Source organism: Vidua chalybeata, chromosome 7, assembly GCF_026979565.1.
Source record: "Vidua chalybeata isolate OUT-0048 chromosome 7, bVidCha1 merged haplotype, whole genome shotgun sequence".
NCBI classification, from domain to species: domain Eukaryota; kingdom Metazoa; phylum Chordata; class Aves; order Passeriformes; family Viduidae; genus Vidua; species Vidua chalybeata.
The window spans coordinates 18,819,215-18,842,939 of NC_071536.1; the positions used below are offsets into that span (position 1 = coordinate 18,819,215).

General features: G+C 36.7%; 1 protein-coding gene across 6 annotated transcripts in view; it reads right to left on the bottom strand.

Moving 5' to 3' along the window:
- The window catches only part of METAP1D (methionyl aminopeptidase type 1D, mitochondrial), a 44,454-nt gene that overhangs the window by 9,947 nt on the left and 10,782 nt on the right, over positions 1 to 23,725 (bottom strand). For 5 of the 6 annotated variants that reach the window (XR_008431878.1, XM_053947927.1, XM_053947925.1 and 2 more), the window contains exons 2-7: positions 17,770 to 18,037; positions 12,335 to 12,501; positions 9,657 to 9,806; positions 6,145 to 6,293; positions 5,431 to 5,473; positions 1,473 to 1,636 (exon numbers count right to left, since the gene is read on the bottom strand). Coding sequence is in view for 5 of the 6 variants with exons in the window: in XM_053947927.1 (XP_053803902.1) it covers positions 1,473 to 1,636; positions 5,431 to 5,473; positions 6,145 to 6,293; positions 9,657 to 9,806; positions 12,335 to 12,501; positions 17,770 to 17,830 (734 nt within the window). In the remaining variant the exon portion in view is untranslated. The remainder of the gene's footprint in view (positions 1 to 1,472; positions 1,637 to 5,430; positions 5,474 to 6,144; positions 6,294 to 9,656; positions 9,807 to 12,334; positions 12,502 to 17,769; positions 18,038 to 23,725) is intronic. The other variant, XM_053947926.1, reaches the window with a different exon arrangement.

The window sequence follows — 23,725 nt, forward strand, 5'->3', positions numbered from 1 at the left end:
AGGGAGAACAACAGAAATGCTCAAAAAGCCTATGTGCAGCTGTGTTGCACAATTAAATTGAATTTTTTTTCTGCAGTTGATGAATGTGACTACTGCAAATGTGCCTCTGTAGTTAGCTATCATTTGTTGTTCCGTGACAGGAAAAGGATAATTACCTCTCAGAGAGAATCAAAGGCTGACATGCCCTTTAGACACAGCCATGAATGCAGAGCTCGATAGAATGCTTGAATAAGAATCCAGTGTTCTGTGCCCCCTTCTACTCAAGAATAAATTTTGTTAAAATGCAAGAGCACCACCAGTAAATTTGTTGAACCCTAGGTGTTCAAAAATATGAGGTGCATCTATCGACTCATCCCATTTGCAAAAATAAAACTACATTTTGAATTCACTTCTATTATATTCATGGACAGTAAGATAGTGAGATATGCATTAAATTTCTTTTCCCAGTAGGGGTCTGATTCAACATTTCCTATGAAAGAACAGAAAGACACTATCCTTTTTCTCCAGGCTAGTTAGCCTATAATTTAAAACTGTCAAAAACACAATTTTATACAAAGTCTTCAATAAAAGCTTCTCAGATATAACCCAAAGAGGTTTTACTAAAGTTTGATTCAGACTCTGTTACAATATTTTTAAAGCTATAAATACATCTAACTGATATTTTGCCGTTCTCTTTTTTTCTTAAAGTATTTGAAGATTTACAAAGAAAAAAAAAAGGCAGCATCCTTTCAAGGTGACTAAGCCTTGCAGCTTTTAAGTAATCAGAATGAATTCAATAGCTTGTTGGGACCATTAGCAGTCCGAAGAAGTATTGCTTAATGAAATGTATATGATATATGTCTATTTCTTTCTTTTGGCAAACATTTTAAAATAATCCATAGGTACCTTCAAAAAACTAAGACACATTTTTATTTAAAGCCATCAGCAGAAGAGTCATGATTGCATTTATGAGAAAGCTAGAAGAGATGCAAAATAGGGAAAAATCTCTGAATGTCAGCTCTTTCTTCCCTATGACGTTAGCAGGCACTGCTCTTTGTAAGATCAGAAGCTCTTGAGTTAAATATTTTTGTAGTTTTTAAACAAAGAGCTTATTTATGTTGACTAATTCCCTTGTAACCTTCAATGAAAACAATGGTTTCTAACTGTCTTACATCGTTAGACAGATGTGGTGTAGTGTCACATACAAATAAAAAATAAACAAAAGCCCACTGCAAATTACATCTGTTAATTTAAATCTACTTTATGAATATCTTTGTCTTTTTCTACAGTTATCTTTGCTGACCCTAGTGTAATTCACTTAAAAAAATACCTCTTACCTAAGGAACAACATTATAGCTTGGCAGTTCACATACTGATATCAGACTGAAATGATGGTTTTGAATCATAAAACATGTCATCAGCTTTATACCAAACCACCAATAACCTTTGTCCCATTTGCCAGCCCTCCTTTTACTTGTCAATATAAGGCTTACCTGATTGTGTTTCCAATTACAGAGAAGGGAGCCCCTGGTCTGCAAGCTGCAATTGCTTCATCTCTACATTTCCTGGCAACCTCCACTAACTTTTCACCAGATTTATCCACACTGCCCACCAAAAAGGTTTCAGAAGTGTCACCATGGTAGCCATTGTAATACACCTAAATATATACAGAAATGCAAAGACATTTTCTCACTTTGCATCCAGAGACAAATAATTGTCTAAATTAAATCCATTCTTTCTAGGAACAAGCTATATATTGCAACAGATAGACAGGTAAGTCATATTTGCACGACTGGAAAAGCAAAACATAGCAGAGAAAAAAAAAGAAGCTTGAGAGACTGCAAGGTGCCTAAATGTTGCCAATTAAAAATTCAAGAAAAGCAGAAGCTGTGCATCAGTGCCCAGCAGTGCACCAGGCAGCGACACTGCTCAGCCACAGGACATGAGGATAACTGGGCTGCTTGTGAGAAGATGGGTGGGGGCCGTGGATGGGCTGAGGTGGGCCTTGGGGGCTGGTGGGTGCCCACCCATGCTGGCCCCTGCCCCTGCAGCCGGGGACCTGCTTGCACCCCAGCGGGGCAGGGACTGAGCCCCAGCGCTGGCCGTGGCCACGGCAGAACCTGTTGGTGGCTGGCAGGGAGGTGAATGTCTGCAGTCAGCGACCCCCGTGGGTGAGAGCCGTACCCTGCTACCAACAGCCAGACTGAACCCCACGGACCAAATCCACTGTCAGCTGTCGCGGGTTTTCTTTAATCTCATTTTTAAGCTACAATGTGGCATTAACATTGGATTTTACTTTTGATTTCCAGAGATGAATTTTGAGAGAATAACTGTACTGCTGTGGCACTGAAAAATTTCATGTTCTGAAAATGGAACATCCTGTTGAATTAATTACTTTTTTTCTTTTCTTTTCTTTTTGAAATTTCATAGGTTTTAAATGTTAGCCCTCCTGAAATTCTCAGCTGGGCACAAGAAATCCTGGCTATGCACTATGGAGCTCTGCAACACACCATTAAAATGGGGTTTGCAGCTCTGCACATGGCAGGCAGGCCCATAATTAATTGTAAGACCAAGGGATATTTCCCTACAAAAAGACAAATTATAATGGTGCACAGTTTTGATCTTCTAAAACATTTTTTCTCCGCCAAACAGTGGGCAACTATCCTTCTACAACTAATTACTCACCGAGCTCGAACCACTGAACTTTTGCCACTGGCAAGCTATTTGTGAAAGACAGACTCACATTCTTTTTGGTTGATTCCAAACTAAAAAAAAACCCCATAACCCCAAAACCCCCATGCTACAGACAGTTTATCTCAAGGCCAGGTTTGTCTTCAAGCTGAGATATAAAGAAAATGCAGGCCATTAGGAGCAAGGGGTATTTTAAAGAAAGGTGAGTGCCAGCAAGGGCCCAACTGTCTTGCCACTGCTCTGGCAAAAAGCAGCTGCAATCCTCTGCTCTACACCTTCCTCTGCCAGTTCAGACTACCATAAAATATTTTTTAATTTTTTTATTTAATGCCCATTGGACAGGTTTTAAAGTATATAGTTCATATTTAAATTAAACTAGTTTGTTTTTAGCTCTAGCAAGGAAAACACACAAACCCCCAACATTAAGCATCATCCTGGAAGAGCAAACACAGATTTAAAACATAGGAGAGTTAAAAAAAAAAACCAAACCAAGAAACAAAAAACAACAAACAAACAAACAATCAAACAAACAAAACCCAACAACAAACCAAATAATAATATTTACTGGAGCCCATCAGCTGCAATTACATACTTCTGATGTTAATAAACTACAACCACAGCAACTGTAACATACTATTTCCTTAAAATTCAGTGAAAGAACCAAGTTGTAAGAAACATTAACCTGGTAACAATAGGCTGAAAATTGCACTATGCTGAGGATCCAGTAATGGATAACACTATTGTCTCTATGCTAAAACACATTTTCAGGTCCATATGTTTCAAGCCTATAAAATTTGTATTTCATCTATGAAATGCTACCATCTTAGTTGTGCTAAAAAGGATTTTTTGTTCAGATAAACTGTACATAGTGCTAGGTATTTACACTTAACATCCTGAGTACTATTTAATTACTTTATAGAACCTGTACACAATTATAAACAATTTGTTGTGCAATATTTACTTTGATTTTTATTCTGTCCAGCTGTGAAATGTCCCAGTTTTGCTCATTAAAAATAAGCTAAGAGATCAGTTAATAATGCTGAAAAGTAGTATTTTTTCCTCAGCTGTTTTAGACTAAACAATTATCACACAGCACAGTTCAGTTTTAAATGGTAAAAAAAAAAAAATCTTACAAAGATAGTCAGCAATTCTCACCCCTGCAGGAACCTTCACATTCACAGAAATATCAAGATTTATTTTATTTTATGAGAGTAAATTAAAAGCAAATAAATATATGCCTGCAAAAAGGCCAGTAACATTTAGTCAGACATTTGTGAAGCACAGTGGAGAAGATATGCACACTATTTTAATATAAAAAATATTGCATCTAGTTTATCATGGAAAGTATCTGTCATATGAGTCTACACTTTTTTAAAAATCTAAGGTATCATTGTCCTGACAGACTGAACAAAAAGTAAAATGAACCTTAAGGAGGTAAAAAGAAATATGATTTAAATCCTTAGTTGTTGCAAACTGATTTAGTTTAATAAACTGAGCAAAGTGACACCAGTTCACCAAAGTTAAAATGAAGGCCAAAAATAAAGTTTAAAAATGCTAGATTGCACTGTGTAAACCTGATAGTCAGAATTCTACAATTAGAAAGTATGAAGACGGGAAAGAATTTAAAAAGATCAAAAGCTCAAGCCAAACCAAATCCATTTCTGGATCACATGTGAGTATATAATGGGAAAAAGGTTGTCAACCCTAATTTTAATAGAAAAAATACTTCAGAAAGCTTGAATCTCATGCTCAGAGGTAGGTGTGCTGAAGATTTCTTCACTCTGCCAGTATGAACATAGTATCAAGTTACCAATAGGTTCTTTAATGATTTAAAAGGCTTGTTTTTACGAGATTCTACTCCCGTGTATGTGACATATTATTGCAAAATAATGGAGAGATTAAAAAAAGTCTGTGTTCATACCAGAAATAAACAGCACTTCAGAAAAATAAAAACATGCACAGAAAAAAGAAAAAAACTTCTGCAAGACACAAATATTTTTTTTCATAAATGAAATGAGAATTAGGTTTCTAAAGCACAGTTCCTGTGCTTTCTTGCTCCTAGGAAAACCCAGCCTGTGTTTATTTAAATAGTTGTAATTGATGATTCCCTGGAAATATTAAGTCATGGTTATATCACACAATTTCTGTTTCTGCTCAAAAGGTTCAGGGCTTCTATACCAGAAATGGAACACAACACTACCTTCGGGGATTTTAATAAATGTAGGGAACACAGCTAGCAAAAGAGTTGCTGTCCAAATAGACTGACATACCCAGGCCAATGCAGCCTCTAATGACAGAGTAAGATAATGTCAGGCCCCACTCAAAATCAGCAGGAAGAGGAAGATCAATCTTGGCAGAGTGAAGGAAAAATGCTGGCTTTCTTCATGTTAGCTCATCTCATACATATCTATCTTCAGCTGCTGCCCAGTACTGTGGTGCTCTGCATTAACTACACAGTGGATCAATAACAATTACACCTTCTCAAAAACATGACACATAGCAGGATTGGGTTGACATTTCACTTAGGCCAACATTGATCTCAGTGCATCTGATTCCAGTCCTAAATTCAAGTCAGGCCTGAGTCTAGCTGGAATAAACACACAGTTAAAAACAAAAAAGGAAACCAGCTGCTTGTGCCTTGGATCAGAAGTAAACACCACATCCATCTGTGCATCCCCCATCTCCAATCCACTATTCTTCCTGTTGCTACTAGTGATTCTAAAGTTGATCAAAGACTATTTTTTTATATGAATTACTCACCGTGACATCAATGTTGATAATATCTCCATCCTGAAGAGGTCGACTGAAACATAAACAGAAAAAAAAAATGATGGTGACAGACAGTTCCCAACAAAGGGAATATAAGAATAAACACCTAATGACACATACATAAAAAATCAAGGGGTAGATATTTTGTGATGGAGGAAGGCGGAAGCAAACAGAATAACCATTTTTAATGTTCAGCTCTGACTATTTAGAGAACAAGTGTAGCTGAATATAAAATAATGAGAAACAACTACTAGAAAAACATATCAACACCTGAAAAATCTACCATTATATTTATTCTTTCTCTCACTAGGGTTCATATTTTACTTTGTGAGTAGCTGAATGTATTGAGAATATAAAAAAAATCCCACATAAATTCAAATATATTTATTCCTTAGCCTATACTTATTTTGCTGGATGAACAAAAAATCAGACCATACCCTTTTTTTTTTTTTTTTCTTCACACACTAAACTCAAAATGCAATATGCTATTTTTCTTTAAGTGTCTGGAAAACCAGGATAATATATTTTTTTTCCTGTTTCACATATATTTCTGTAACAGCTATCAGCATCACAGTTCTGCATCTACAATGCGTTTAAGTATGACATTTAGTTAGGCTGAAGTATATTCAATCTTAAATACAATTTATTAATTCCAGTTTAACATTTTAATTTCCAGTTGTAAAATGTACATTATTGAGGAAATACCTGTCAGGAATACCATGACATACCACGTTGTTTACAGAAGTACAAACAGATTTTGGAAAACCTCCATAGCCCAGAGGTGATGGATAGGCATTCTGTCTGATTATTTCATGATGAACAATGGAATCTATTTCTTCAGTTGTCATGCCAACCTAAAATATCAAACATAACATCCTGTTAAAAAAGCAGAGAGTTTCTCATATTTACTGAATGTGATTGCAGCCAAGCTTCAATGAAATATTGAGTATTTCAAATATGCTGCTTTGATACAAAACATTATACTGTCTGATACACTTTACTGCTATATGGATTTTTTTTTTACTGAAAAACCCTCCAAAAATGAGATTTTAAATAAAGCATGCAGTAGAAATAAGCACTCAAAGGTTCCTAGAAAACCTAAAATCCTGTCTACTTCCTTTCTGTTCTTTTTTCCATATCTACTTTCTCAAAGACACCAATTTCCCATGGCATCGTTTCAGTAGCTGCTATAGAAATGTCTTGTTTCTATGCTTTCAGTCCCTTAAAACACAACATTACTTTCCCCTTTTATTTGTAAAAGAAAGGATATTAACTCTTGTAATTGCCCAGTACATTCATCATAATGAATTTAAGCATTTTAAGAAATTGTTTTCCAGGTATTCCTAAATTTTATAAAACATTGAAATATTTAGATTCAAATTTTAAGGATATTTTACTTGAAGTTGCCATAGCCTGGATGATCATAATGAATCCACAAATACTGACTCATTATTTTTAGAAATCTTCATTTTTATGCTTGATGCTTTCTAGATTCATCTTTTTCCGCAAGATTTTACATATTAAAAAACCCCTCTCATAAATCAGTCAGCCATTTTTTGGGTATCCATGGACTGCAAAATGCACATGCTTAAAATAATATTATTCTTGCTTTTCTTTTTAATCAACTCTGTCTCTGGAATGGTTAGAGCTGAAATTTGGTAGGGAAACCTCTCTAATTGAGAAGTACTTTTGAGGGTTCCTCTATAAATTGATTTTGCTTTGAATGAGTTCCAAGCCTTTGAAAATCATACTTTGTACAGATACAAGTATCATTCTTAGCACACTGAAGGAAATATCACAGTGGCTGTGATTTTGAAGTAACATGTGGAATACAGGTAGGCTGTGGTGCAGGAGACAGTTATATATTGAAATACTGTGTGGCCATGCACGGCCAATACAGGAGAGTGCACTTGTGTACTGTGCTGAAGATAAAACCAGGTCTGTTTACTCAGCTGAATTTTGCTAAGCACAGAAACGTTGTTGGGCAGGTGAGGAGCAATGAATGTGAGTTCAAGACCAGGATTTGGGATTACTGCACATGCCCCGTTTTGCAGCTGCATCCTTGGCAGGCTGTCTGGATTGGATATGGCAGCCGTTGGTTCTGGATAAATACAGGTTTGTTGCTCCTGCCTCTGCTCAAACATCTTCATCTTTAGCCCACAGACAAACTGAACTGCTATGTACCTGACTGGCTGCTGTCTACTGCTTCTCTGCTCAAGCAGTTTGATGTGGTTTCTGGATACTCAGCAGACAGATCTCTGGTCTCTGCATGGCTTACACTCTGTGCAAAGTTCTGCTTTTAACAGTATGTGCTTTACTTTTAAAGATACTTTTGCTAGCTGGGCAAGTTAGGGGTGACACCTGCTGTGCCCCTAATTCCTTTTCTTGGAACAGGGCAATTCAACTGTATAGAAAAACATATTTTCATGTCATAGAATCTGTGGTTTTATTCTCAAATCTGTAACTCAGACTCAGGAAAGCTATCATATATAATATTGTATCATAATTTGAAATCCCACAGGCAGTAATGGCAACATCAAAACTACATTCAAACTCTATCTCTCTGTATCCATGGATTATAATGCACCTTTGTTACATCAGGGGATCTTAATTGCCACTAGCTAAAGCACAGGCAAGAGACAGTTTGGAGGACTGTGTGCAAGGTGGGTTCAGTAAGACAACAGGAACAGGTGGAGGGATGGGACTCTTCAGATAAAATAGGAATGTAGAGTTTAGCTTATGAGACTAGGCTAAAAGAGCTTGGTTTGTTCATTCTGGCGCACAGCTCTATTCCTGCGTGAAAGGGAAGACTCACAGAAAGGCAGGAAGCTGTTTAAATTAAAGAGCAGTGTTGGCACAAGAACAGATGGGTATAAACTGACTACGTGCAGCAACAGGCTGGAAAGCAGAAGATGCTCACTGTCAATAAGGGAGGGTTTTGGAGCATCCTCCCAATCAGTGGAGTCTTGAACAAACACTTAATTGTGTCAAACAGAGCTCACCACCAGCCTGCGACTGACCTGGGCCATGGTTTTAGCATTGCAACTCCAAATACCAGCTCTCTCCTCGTACGCAGGTCCTGTTTATGTAATTACTACCTTATACACCTTTTTGCTCCAAAATATTCATTATGCATGTGTAGTATTTTGCTTTATGTATGATTTGGCACATATTATGAGCTGTGTCATAAACTATACCATACCGCATACATGTGTATTTACACATGATAACAACCAAAGAGTATTTGTGAAAAATTGCTCTCATTCAAAACCCACATTGCACCCTGATCCTTTGGAAACACGTATATGCTTTTAACTTTAGAAGAGTACAATAAAACTGAAAAACAATTGAACATTAAAAAGTTAAACATACACAAAGCTATGTAAGATTAAAGCTTCAGGCAATTATGTTATTTGCCATCCCAGCTCCAGAACTATACCTTTGTGAAAGAGTGATGATAGCTGAAAGAAAAATCCCCTTTTAAGTCAATGGCATTGACCTACAGTCCCCATCTATCTCTGCATCTCATAGCTACTCAACTCATTTCACCTTATCCAATATGCTATTACATGAAATACCAAGGCAAGGCTAAAAAAGCATTTCCTCATCTGCAAAACTTGGTAGTAGGCTCCTCCCTCTACATTTTTTTCTTGGGAGATATCCTAAAAAGCATACTGTAGGAACATTTTTGGAAATCAGGAGGCTTTACTATGAATGCACTCTGGAAAATTGTGTAGAATTTCGCAGCTGTTTTTTCCAGTGGCAGCTCTACGAGTTGCATTGGATCCCACAGGACAGTGAGGACTGAAGGATGGATGGGAATGGAGAAGGCAGACCAAGTGTGGGCTTGTACACATGCAGAGCTGGAAAGCGTGACATATGAGGTAGATGGGCCATGAAATGAAAGGAAAAAATGTAGCATGTGTAGGAGAAACTCACATGATGTGACACAATCTGAAGAGAGGGAGATTACAAACACAGAGATATTACACCTGAGCCAGTAACTATGCATTACATTGGTCCAAAGTACAGAAATAATTAAACAGGCATCTCATGAACTGAAACAAAAGTTAATAAATCCTTATTTTTTCAGGATCAAACTTAAAGTTGGATGCACATAATAGGAAAGTTAAAAGAACAAAAAAGTAGAAACAAAACCCAAATAAGTGAAAGCATAAAAAACACCCAAGCTGTTATGGGACTTCTGTAATTGTTACCTTTAAGCCCTTTCCAGCCAGAAGCAGGACATGACGGGCCAACTGACAAGCTTGACGAAGCCCTTGAATCTGATCTTCATTCTTAATTTCTATGTCGTCTCCCCAGTCTGGTACAATGCCTGTCGTCACATAGTCTGGCTTCTTTATGTGCTTGGAGAAAAAGGATTGAAAATGAAGATCAGAAAACTGAGCATGACAATGGGATCATTTTCTCAGATATTGCCTCCTGCTTCATGGCAGCTTGCCCTTTCTGTCGTAGTATCGACCTTCCTAAGCCATCAGGGCAAACCCTCAAGGCTGCCTCAGTATTTCTTCCACTGCCCTTTTGAACTTAACATTGCCTGTTACTACTGACTTACACAGTCTGTTAGCCTTCCAGTGCTGAAACCCCAGATACTGCAGCTGACTTCCAGCACAGACCATTTCAAGTTAAGAAACTGAGAGAAAGACTTTAAAACTCTTCATTTTCTTTTTCAAAGCGGAGCATTTTCTACAAAAGGCATCTAAACACTGGAAGTGATGGGACAAACATATAGAGTTAGTATCAAATCAAACCTGATCAAAGCCTGTGTTTCTCATTCAAACGAAACTCCTATTGAAAAATCCATGAGATTGCTTTTTGACTCAGAACCTTAGGATTTAACTGATTTTAATTTAGAGGCTTTTACACATTAATCTAGTTCATATGCTGTGTCTAAATTTGTCCATCTACAACATTACACAAAGGTATCCCAATTTGCTATGTCAAGGAAGTGTAATAAATCTAATTTTTTCCACACAAGAACTTCTCAGCCCTTGTATGAGGTGAAATTTAATATCTGATTTTTTAAAATCTACAACAAATTAACAACGATTATAAACATGAAAACTAATTAGAACAGAATGTTTTGCACAGAGTTGGAAATGCACTTTCTCTCAGAGGGTCCTGGGCTGTTTCACTGGCTGTGGAAGAATCCCTTTGCCCATGACAGCCAGGCTGATATTCTGTCATGCTGGCCACAGGGTGATTTTTGCACTGACTTCACAAAATACAGAGTCAAGCTGGCAGGCAGAAAACAAAGTAGGCATTTTGGCTGTACACAAAACAACCATACAACAACAGGGTGTAGGAGTAACAAAGAGTGGGGCAACTGACGAACTCTATTGGGACTTTAAACAGGAAGACAACTGTTACTGTTACAGGTATTTTATGTCTAATCTGATAAAAACTATGAAATTATCTCCAGCAAACTTATGTCAACAGAATCTCAGGATCCATTTCTTTAAAATTAATGCCATAACAACCGTAACAACATCCTACTGCAGTAGTTTGGGCCTTAGTTAAAAAAAAAACCCAAACAAAGCAATGCCATTTGTTAGATTAGCAACTCCATACACAGCATCACCCTTGCCTTCCCCTTGAAGGGCACTTACCTATTAACTGAGACATGATCCTAGTGACCTCTAAGAACTGTGAAGGGAGAAGACCAAAGCAGAATACATACAAATGTCCATGTGGACAATTTCACACCATCATCTTAAAAAACACTGTTATTTCAAAGTGATTTCTGCCATACTCTGAATAAAAGTAAAAACTTTGCCCTCAACTTTTCTGAGTTCATAGTGTGGACTGATTTTTAGATGTCTGAGAACTCTGATCTGGGAAGACAACTTTTCATTATGACAATATATTTCTTCCTCTTTATCGTAAAAGAGGCATCTAAATACAGAAAATTAAGTTTTTAAATTCTATGATTTTAAGCTTTTGAAAATATATAGAGCATGTGACCCTATGTTCTCCCTGCACACAGAGCTTCCACAGCCTCTTAGGGCTAAGAGCTCTACTTCCATCATTCTTATCTGTTTTCCTGTCTAACAACTTCTTAGTATATCTGGCCCATGGAAATGCCTTATATTTGGCATAAGAAATCTATATTAAAATGCAAAACAAAACTGTAAGAAGTACTAATGCACATCCTATGAAGCACTGTTTAGAAAGGGTACTTCTGTTTCTTTTGGCTAAAGGAAAGGTACTAAACAGATAATCTGTATGCTGTAATTAAACAGGGGAAAGAAAGAAAAGGAAAAAAAGGAAACAAGAAGTGGAGCACATGTTAAATTTGCATTTGAATCAAAAAGTCCCTTTTGGCTTTAAAGTAAATAAAACCAAAAATATATGTTGCAAGGAATAAGAACACTCAGGCACAAAAAAGACAAGTTGAAAACATGCAGTGGGGTTGCGGGACAGCTACCAGCAGGTACTGTATGTTCTCTTTTTGACATAACCAAATAATAAAACCATCAGCAAAATATAAGCATTTTTATAATTAGCTTGCTAGAGATTTATACAGAAGGGGACTCAGATGATCATGAATGATTCCTACTGACTTCTGTTAAGACAGTCTACCATTGCTCCAAACAAGAATCTGGACCCAGAATTGTTGACAGATGATTATAATACTCACATTTATTCTACTATAACTAAACAAGTCCCAGGTTTGAACTCCCTCATAACTAAGTACATCACTGTGTTTAACATGGAGGACAGCTGGCCATCAGCTCTCCTATCTCAAATACGAGACCAAGCAACAGGACAATGATCCAACCCCCAGCTGTTGGACAACAAATACACTTGATCATGACTGCAATCAAATGCAACACTGGCTGAAGAACAGATTAGGTAACAGAAATTGCAGTACCTTAGGAACTTGGTGAGCTGGAGAAACCACGGCTGGCCAAACTATACTATAAGCAGCATTTCTTTGTCCTTGAAAGAAGAAGCATCTTTGCTGATGATTGCTTGAGTGTCTGTGCAGGTAGTTATGATTACACAAAGAAAAGATTATATGGCAGCCAGTCACAGAACCTGTTAACAGATAATTTAAAAAATGTTAACATTTTTTTCTACTTCTACATTACAAAATGGAAAGTATGCAAAAAAAAGGGCATAATGTAAAACAAAGCAGAAAACTCATGTAGTTGCTGAGGATAATTCAAATCTTGTACTGTTTAAGAAAGAGCAGAAAGAATGAGAAGAAATGAAACAAAAAAACTTCCCAAACAATACTTTGAAGCTTCATAAAATCTGTTTTGGTTTGATGCATTAAAAAGCAGTGTGGGTCAATTCCCCACAGTTTACAGATAGAAGTGATGCTCTAACTGGCTTCTGCTTGGAGCAATTTGCACGGCTGCACTGTTCAAGGCTTGGCAAAGCAGTTAATAAAACACAATAGCAAGAAAAGAGAAGACAAAAAAAAAAGAAGATTTAATGTTACTTCATACAATATTTTCAGCTGTATTTTTGCAGAATTGGTCACAGATTTGAGCATAACAAAGATAATGTTGCTCTTTTTCTTGTTGCTCAAGACACAAAGAATAGTTCATTTTGTTCAGAGGGTAACAGAAGAAACTTCGGGAGATATTTTTAATCTTGGTTAGGAATAATTGAAGGGATTAATAGTGCATTTTATTTAGAGTATTGGAATCAGATTTCCATTTAATTCACATGGGAATTTGGGATGAAAGTTTCACAGCTCAAATTTAGTTGTTGGGCAATGACACATTTTGCCCCTACAAAAAAGGAAAAAAAAAGGAAAAAAGGGAAAAGAAAGGGCAATTGAGGCCCAAAGGCTCTCAGAGACATCAAAACCAAAATAATGCACCACAAAATACAATGCTAGCATCAAAACGAGGAAATTCAAAAGGATTATTGATAATGCCCAATTACATTACAATTACACACAGTGTGTATTTCCACTACTTAAATATTCTACAATATAAACAGGTTTTTTTTTCTGAAAGATAAGTTTAACATAGCAGTTGATCTGCTTCTGAAAAATGTCATTATGTAAACAAATACAAGAGCAATCTTGTGGCAAGTAATCCAGATGAATAATTATTTTTCAGTAAAAAGTTTTTGTTTAAACAGAAGTAACTAAACATTTTTATATCAGAGAAATTTAAAAATTAATCTACTGCATATTTTGTAACTATGTAAAAATGTTTATTTCCATAAGAGTTTCTTTCACATCTTTGCAAGTTTTTTTATTCTATTGTGCCTTCCTTTCCTTTGGATGCATTTATCATATTCACATGCAGAAATTATCCTTTCACATATGCACTCTTTCAAAGACAGCCCTTTTACTCCATGACATACAGAAGATTCGAGTTATGCACTGTTTTGGAGCCCCAAATCCAGACTGAAATAGTTTCATTAGGTTTGCATTAGAAATGTTTCTGACTGTCTCTTTCTTTGCACTGATCAGGGTTACATTTAGGTACCAATATCTGAAAAGTTAAAAAAACCTAGGTGTAGAAACTTTTACTCAAGCCAATTTTTACTGGTTGTTTTTTTTTTTTTTTGTTTTTTTTTTTTTTTTTTTTTTTTTGTTTTTTTTTTTTTTGTTTTTTTTTTAATTTGTTTGTTTTGTTTGGATTTTTAGCTTTTAGGTGTGTTTGTTTGTTTGACTTGTTGATAAATAACAAAGTGAAGCTGAAGGGTGAGGTTCACCTCAAGCTCTCAGTATAGCCTAAATACCCAATGGAAGCTGCCTGCTTCAAAACAGAAGAAAGTGTCTCCAAGGAAGTGGAGCTGCCCAGTTAACAGAGGGCTGGATTGATGTGGCAGCCTATTAACTAAAATTTAAACAGCAGACTCATAATCTATTTTTCTATAGTCTCCTTCACAAGAAAAAAAAAAAATCATTGTCCAGTTAACAAAGCCACCCAAATATACAAAAAAAACCAGAAAGGGTCACCTAAACTGCAACTGTAAGTATGTCCAAAGAACCCAAAGCATCCTACAAACTCCCTATGTGGTTTGTACTCATTTCTGGAATTTGGAAGCACAGAATCTGCTGACGCAGCAACTTTTGGGCCATCAGAAGTAGCAATCACTCTGACAGTGTAAGCCAAGTTGCCTCTTTTACAAAGTGCAGTTGAAGTACCTTGCTTTTAGCACAGCTAAAGGTACTACAAATATATTGAAATCCCACACTCACTGACGTTAGCTTAAGTCCACATGAACATCAATATGTGACCATGTATTTTAAATGCTCTCCTGGATGACCAGAATGCTCCCCGGGCACCTTGTCTATTGTGTCACAATTTAATCAGGGAAAAAAAGGTGCAAGTGTGCTTGTCAATTATTCCCAATGCGCTCCCCCAAATACACACCCTTAAATACATTAAACCATATTCATGGGTGCATGTCTATCGACTAGCTCACATTCAGAAGGGATTCCTTTTTATTCAGAATAAAATTTTTATCTCTATTCTCCCAAAGATACACTGCAAGTGTTGTCACAAAATAACAGGATAATAAGGTACTGTAGCCTGTTGTTATTCTACTAACTACTCATTATAAACCAGATGCATACAAAACTATCTACTACTGGAACAGATGAAATAAGACAAGCAAATAAGTATCACAATTCTAAAATACAATTCCTAAATTATATTACAAGAATTATAAACACAGGACAACTAAACCTTTATTTGAAATATAAAAAATTATAAGAGAAAACATTCTCCTACAAAGTAAAAATAAAATTAAATAAAATGGCATTAAAATACAATGAAGTTACTGGTCTATAATGAAAATCTGGACTCCATCCACACACTTCCTTCCTTAAGAAGGCCTTCTAATGCCTCCACAGTGCCTTTTATTTTTCAAGCTCCTGTATTCCCAGCTAATTCGATATAGCAACATCATCAATCACCTGAGACAGGAACAACTGTCTGTATTCTCCAAGTCTGGCTCAGAGATTCCCTTCTCCCCACCCCTTACACCCATCAAAGCTTTTCTCAGTGCCTTTATTTACTTCTGCAACACTGGTGCTCAAGCACATCCTTTTGTTAAGCTTTCTGTGTATACTAATTACTGCAAGACAGTTCATACACATGGCATTTATGCATCTTCCAGCAGGAACTGCAGCCACTGGAGAGCATGGCATGTGAAGCTGGGTAGGCTGGTAGCAGACCAGCACAACCAGGAGACAAAGTTGACCCTCTACATGTTTATTCTGTACCCCAACAGCAAGGCTACATCACCTGCCACAGCAATAGCATATTTACTATCAGCTGCACTAAGAAGAATTAGCAGCGGCGCTAGCGAATCACATCAGCAGCTCGGATGCATCGAGCACAGAAAATGACTGCCAACTGCTCCGTGAGCCGCCGGTGAATCCACCGTGCAATCCGTGTGCACGCACGTCCCGCCGGCGCCACTGGATTCCCCAGCACACCTTCCACACCTTCCTCTGGATTAACAGTGTAAATATACACTGTGAGCTCTTCTGAACTACCAGATGAATTTATCTTGTGTGGAAATGACATTTCTTTGCTTTTAAATGAGTCAGTCAGAGTGGCTGAATATGGCATTCATGAATTATGATGGGTGGGAGCATTTTTAAGTGACTGATTTTGCAGCACAGTGTGCCCTATATTTATTAGCCTTTTACTCTAGGGCTATTTTAATTGTTATCTTTTCATGCATGTTACACTATATAATGAAATGCTCTCATTTCACCCCTAGAGTGGAGAGTTTTTTTATGTGTATCTCTATTAATGACCCTTAATTAAGTTGATTTTAGTAATTTAAATGTGATTTTCCTCTGGTCAAGAAGTATCTTTAACGGGAGATGTAGAAAATGAACTCTCACACAAGCCCTTTTCTAATGCTTCCTGTTTAACAGTTAGAGCAATTTATCAAGCTATGTTTCCAATGAATGAAGTGTGGGGTAGCTGGGCAAAAAACTGCTCATTTACATGATTCATCAAATGTGATTGTTAGCAACCATTTTTTTGTATTTATTCATGAAATATTTCAATTTTCCAAGCAATTAACAAAAATATTACCAATGGATAAACTTCATGACAGTTCTGAGCTACAATAAATACAAGGGTGCATTTTAAAAGAGACAAGAAATAAATTAACGTATTTTAAAATAATTTAGTCATAGTATCAACAGAAGCAGAGTACCCAAATTACTTAGGATTACAAGAATTAACATTCAAAACTATTTAGGAAATAAAATCAACTTGCTCTTGATAAAGTTAACAATATCAAAAGCATTGTTCTGACAACTCTTTTCAAATTGTGTGATTTAATCTTTCTTTTTAAACTGAAAAAAGGAATGACTGTGGAGATTTTCTTATTAATTTGGAGGTAAAACACTAGAGATCTTTCATTTGGCTTGTTAGGTAATTTTAATACTCTAGCATAATTTAGGTTCGTGTGCAAATACTCATTTGAAACTTCTGAGGATGAAAGCTTAAAATGAGGTATTAAAAATCACTAAGGGGAACAATATGTGGAATCCAGCCAATGCAACTAGTTAAGAATATATAGCTTCTTACTGCTAATTACCAAATGGTTCCATTTTTCAATCCAAAATAATGGCTGTGGTTTGAAAGACCTTTATTTGTAATTATAACTCTTACTGTCTAATAAAACACTGACTTTGTAACCCCCCTGTTGCAAAGGTATGTCCAAGCTTCAAAAATAGGATGGGAAAGATTAAAGGCTCCTTCCAGCTCTGTGTAACCTGTGTAGCAGAAGACCAGCTCACATTTCACATGCAATAACCTGCGCATTTTCTAAAAAAAAAAGAAAAAGAAAGAAAAAAAGGAAAAAACCTCCAAGAACAACACAGGGAAATGCCTGAGGCAGAAGTTGAAACTGATTGGGCAAAACAGAAGGACAAGAGCCCTTGAAATTAAACAAAAGCAAATTCATTCTGTTGACAGATGTTGATTACATCAAAGCCATGAAAGAACATTTTTTTTGTTTCTTTTTTTTTTTCTTCCTTTTTTGCAACTAATACATTTTCTGTACATTATGGATATAACGTATCTTAATCAACTTAATCCAACATATGATAATTCCCAAATTTGGTAAAATTATATTATAAGAAGGTCTTAATGACAGGCTTCTCCAAACAAGAGTGTATTCACATGGTCATGTCTGCATACCCGTGCTGGTCACGCCATCATCAGCCCCTTACTTCCAGGGGTTAACTGCTCTGGCAGCCAAATAAAATACAGAGAGCGCTGTGTAATTATGGAGACAGTCAAAGGGCAGACTCTATTTTGAAATCTATTTGCACAGACAAGGTCTTCCAATTTCGCTTACAGGAAACAAGCTGGTAAAGGGGGTCTCCTCTCCAGATGCTTTCCACACGTTTTTCCCACATCAGGAAATCGTGGACATGGACACCATGCAGGACTGCTTCCTGGATTGCAGAACTGTGTCATTACAAGGAGAAGAGCAAGTCCGTGCTTGTGAGAAATATTTCCTCCTAATTGGATGTATTAGGGGAAAGCAAAACCCATAAGGACTACTGAAAATGTGACTAGAAGCAATTTGTAAACAGGACGCAGCCACATCTGTCACGATGGTACTGGAAAAGAGAAAGCAGAAATGAAAGGGTAAAAACACTCTGTTTTTAATAGCATGATTGGGGAAATGAAATATTCATCAGGATAGATGTGACTTCAGTTACAACAGCAACACATTGGTGAGAACTTCAACAACAGCATGCTTATGACCCTACCCTGACAAACCAAAACACAGGCCAGTACCTTGCAAACATTATATTCTAATAGGGATTGTTTTATTTATTTTTTCTGGAAATTAACAACAGAATTTATTTAGTTAATAGAGGCATTAACAGAACTGTTCTTGTTACTCTCCTAAGAGGCAATAAAGCATAGCAACAGTTGAACGGCGACTGACTTCAAGGGAGAAGAGTCAGCCCCTCTGCCAGCATCAGTGACTCCTCCATGTCACTGAAAAAAGTCTGTTTCAGCCCTCAGTTATGCTCCTTGCTAACTACAATTCTGCCCTTACTTCATGCAGAGTGGAACTGGGCAATTTGTTGGCTATATGCCAATATAAATGAGTTTGTAAATTTATACACTATATGGAAACAGATTCTTGTTTTGCTTTACTTACTATGATTTAGTCTAGACTAACAGACTCAAATGATGAATCAGTGCCTTCTGGAATAGTGCTGTGCTTCTAATTCATTATTCAGTCAAACTTAGGGCCAACAAAATAGCTGTTCCACAAGTTGGTAAACTGGGAAACCACAGAAAATCAGAACTCCTTCTATTTACAGGAAGGATGACAGCCTAAGGGTACTTCATCCCAATAATAACAACATTCAAGTACTGGTGCCCAGGTCATGACAAGCCATGACCCTCCCCATAGCTCCTTCAGGAAGCTGGCTTGATGCCACCTTTTATCAGCAGCAACTGACAGTGCAACTTTAACAAACAAGAAGAAAAAATTAGTATTATATCCTTAAAATCTCCTTTGACCAGTTGAGAGTTACAGAACTGCTCAACTGTATATATACACACATGGAGTCACACCAAGGCAGTATAAGAAATAAATTAACTGACTGAGTAAAATTTTGGTATCATTAAACAGTACTTCCCCCTTTTATTATAAAACTTTAAAAATACAGAGTACAATCTAACTATAGCTGAGTGATATTCATTACTATACCAAAGGAAATGAATTGTCTATTACAGAACATGGGATCAAACTGTACAGACACTGGGAACAGAGCATCGCAGTCCTCCAACAGAGCCTTCCATCCCACTGTTATTTCTACTACATTTTCTCTATCTGACAGAAAAATGCAAGAAGAAAATAAAAAGACAGTGTTGTCTAAAGCAATATCACTGCAAAATGAGATAAGTCCAGTACAAAAGCTGCACAAAGCAATATTAAGGGTTTCAATCACAGTTACTGTCAAGGGAATTTAGGCTCCAGATAACAGCATCTGGCAAGTTTCAACTTCTCTGACTAGCAGGAGAAACATTCCTCTTATGTTACTGCATTCCTTTATTGAGTAAATTAATTTATCATAAAATGAATAAATTAGAATGAGAAACATATCTGTTCAGGCTTCCATATTTAAATACATTTTCCAAGCACTTCCTATTTATCTTTAGATTTTTTAAAAGATCAGAGAAATTACTTTTGCTTGACAGACTGGTTATTGTATTAATGATTTTGATTTTGTAGGGAAAAACAACTATTGGAACAAGTTAGTTTAAAAAATAACACTTGTTTCAGATTAAAAAAAAAAGCCATTCAAATAGTCCTTATATGCAGCACAATACCAAATCTTGTTGTTTATATGCACCCACCCATAGCTCTAACATTCACTGAATCCAAGTGGGTTGAAATCTTTTCAGGTGCTCTGTGAAACAACTGTTTTTCAACTGGTATGTTTATGTCCTATATGCATGCCTGACACAATATTAAATGTTAAAAAGAAATTCTACTTTAACCTCTAAAATTTCCACCTGAAATGGAAAAATATGTCTGGATCACCACAAAATCCATTTCCCACCCTTTCAGTAGGCAAGCAACATTGCTGAAATAAGAGTAATCTTTGCGTAGGAAATTTAGGAATGCTCCTGAACATTGTATCAGGATGTTCTGTGCAGCTTGACACATGGGAAGAGAACAGGCAGTCAGTCTTTTTCCTGCAGTAAGTATTTTCCATACACCTACAGACAAATCTCTAAGAATACAAGATGATTTCTGAATCAGTCTTTTCTCAAAATTAAGGAAAAAAGTGCACATGGCCAACAACTTTGAGATGAATACCTTCATAAAATAAGATTACATAACTACTCATTCAGTAAAATTGACAGCTAGTAGTATTTCTTGCCTTTTGCCGAAAGTTGTTAATTACTTGTATTGTCCTGTTTTCACATGAAAATACAAGTTATGTTAGGGCAGTAAGTCTTTACTGAGAAAACATGGATGCATCCTTTGCTAGAGTGATGAGTCTAAGGTTGGGGAATTACATCCTGTAATCCAGATTTCAAAATATATGAGCAGAGAGGTCTAAAAGTTCACAGCTTTTTCTGCTAAACTGCTGTGGTGGTGGTAGAAATAAGCTCTTATTTTTATTTCAAGAAAATGCTTTGCACAATAAGGTGTCCTAATCAAGAGCTTGTTGCAGATAACTTGTAGCATCCTGATTAAAACATTTATTTTTAAAACTGTCAGTCATTACCCTGTGCTATTAATGCATAAGTTGGAAGCTTCTTCATAAATAAGTGACATTTGGGTCACTGAGTGAATTATAATGATAGAATTATGGATCAAATTTGGAAGAGTACAGTATAATGTTTGGGAGATGTTTTAAATGTTTTTTAAACACCTTTCACTTATCTCCTTGCTTAACATCATAACAACAAAGACCTCTTTTTAGCATAAAAACCCCTGTTTCTCAAACAGTGATACAGGAAGAAGTTGTTTACATTTTCAGAAGTACCAACATACATCACTTATGACAAAAAAACCAAGCACTCCATAAGAAATGCTCAATCACTGTCAATCATACACACTAAAATATACATAAACCAAAGCATGTGGTATGAACTGTATTAGATTCAAACTGAACACAGAATTACAACTATAACAAACAAAACCCAAATAATTACTAGTGACTCACAGGCCTATTTACACATCTCACCAAACTATTGGAAAGGTAGGTAACCATAGAAACCTGTCAGCCTAAATTCAGCACTTCAAAATTTGTATTTAGTTTAAAATGCTGACAATTCTGTTTCTATTTGACAAAATTTATATTTTTAAAGGCTTCAGTTTTTACGTTGGTAGTTAAATAAATGCTTAAATTTATTTCATCTGTTGGTTACTAATAATTTGCCTTTTATATTTGAGTTTATCCAAGTGAAAATTGCAGTTTACTCTCAGTAATATAAAATGTTAATATATTTTAATATTGCAAATTAATTTCTAACATTTCTTTAATGACTGAAATTAAATAACAATATAAAACAAACACTTCTGCACTTACTATCAAATGCTTTGCATATGGACTTTTTTAAGCTGCACACTAGCAGAAAAAAGAAATTACTGAAATTAACTGTTAAAGCTGAAATGCTAATAGCCGTTTCAACTTATAGCTCTTTTTCACTGACAATTGCAATTTGCATGGCTTAAAATTTAATACTATCATTAGTACTAATGTCCTATATTTTACCTCATAATCTAAATGAGTAAAATATTATTTTTGTAGTTCACTGGCTCTTATACTTAGGCTGTAATGTTCAGTGTGTATTTCATTATGTAGATGAGCAATGGAAGTTGCCTAACATGATTTAAATGGGTCAACAGTATTTTCCTATTCACATTAATCATCCAGACAGCCACACACACAAAAAAACAGCCTTGAAAACTAACCTAGGAAATCCCTTTTTATCACTGACTCTTCCCACCACTCCAACAACAGCAAACACATGCTCCAGGAGACGGGAGCCTCGGGAACTGGGAAGCCAAGGCTGGGCACTGCTCCCCTGCCAGAGCACAGCTCCCGCCGCTGCCGGCCCCGCTCCCCGGGCTGCCCGCGGCCCCGTGCCAAGAATGATTCTCGTCCTGCGACGTTCAATGGGAGCTCTGTGTTGACAAACTGAGCAAATCTGAATCGGCAAAATTCATTCTTGGCACGGGGACACACAACCGTGCCGAAAGCAAAGGCGCGCTGCCCTCTCCGCAGCACTGGCAGCCGGCTTCTTCTGGCGTAAACACACTTGTCAGAGCTCCCACGGAAGTCAAAGGACACAGGATGAGGCCGTTTATTGCCAATTGTTTATAAACCACATCAAAATTAAGGGTTCTATTCTCAAGCCATGTAACTACCATCTACGGTCCACTTCATATATGGCATATGGCAAATAAAATGGCAATTTATAAACAACATAGCCCTTCTGTAGAAAGGGAAGCTGTTCTAATAAATGATAAAGGGGAACAGCGTAAGTGTAAAACAGGCAGAAAGTAACAGAATTATTGTGTACCAAACATTCAGACTAATTTATTCAAAAAATGTGTTATTAAGTTAAAACAAAAAAAGCCCCAAACAAAACAAAACAAACAAAACCCAACCAAACAAAACCCCAAAACAAACAAAAAACAAAACCTCATTTCTGAACTATCTTCACCAGGTTATTCACTCACTTTGTACAGTTTATTGGACTATGCTACTGTCTGATTTTCTAAGCTAGACAGAGTAAGCAAGGAGCCTTTGCAAGAATTTAGGTCTCAAACTCCTTTTTCTAGACTGAAAAGAGTTTACAGTCTTTTCTGCACAGATAGTAAATCCATAAGAAGAAATAAATGTTTTACCTTCCACAAGATGAAGATAATCTAACTTGCCAGCAAACTATGACAGGCAATTCTCCTGAGTATGTTTAGCTACCTTGTCTGCAAAACTGGGCAGTAATCTATGAAATTCTCTAGAGGGACATCCATTTAATCAATTACTAATCAGTAAACTCAACTCAGAACTTCTATTACATGCTAAGAATCCTGCTGCATATTTTTTTGAGAAATGTGAAGACTTCACATGGAGAATGTGAAGTCTATCTCAATCTATATGCATTTCAATATACTATTGAAAAGTGGTGTGACTGTGAATTTGAATCTTACAGTCCTGGCCACAACTTCATAAATGTCAAGGCTCCTGATCTGTATTCAGTAGGCAAAAGGCTACAATAAAGTTGTAGCTGTTCCCCTGGCAATGGCATAGTCATTGGAAGCCTCATGCCCATGCCTGGGCCGTGCTCACTCATCCTGCAGTGGTTGGTAGTCCATTGTCACCGCTTGTCACACCAGAGGAGACATGAGAGAACTGCTGCCTTTCCCCAGACACCCCAGCAGATTATTTTCAGCTGGTTGAATTTTCACCAGCCAACACCCCACCAACCTGTTTCCAACACCCATCTGGTTTCCACAGCTGGGGATACTGTTGCAGCAATCTCTACCAAAGTCTTTCCATCAGCTACCTCACTCTATACCTGATTCTGTGAAGCAGCTTTTACAGAAGAGTTATTTGGACAAAACAGCCTCCAAATGAACAAAAACAAGATTGTCTTTACAAGGAGATTTTAGAAACAGACACTTCTGCAGTCTTTGGTTTGCTCTGCAATTACCTTCTTGCCAGAAAACATGTATTAGTTAAGGAGAGTACTCTACAACTCAAAACTCTTAGACGACATAATGGTACTAGTCAGAAAGCTGCTGGGACAGTTATATCAGC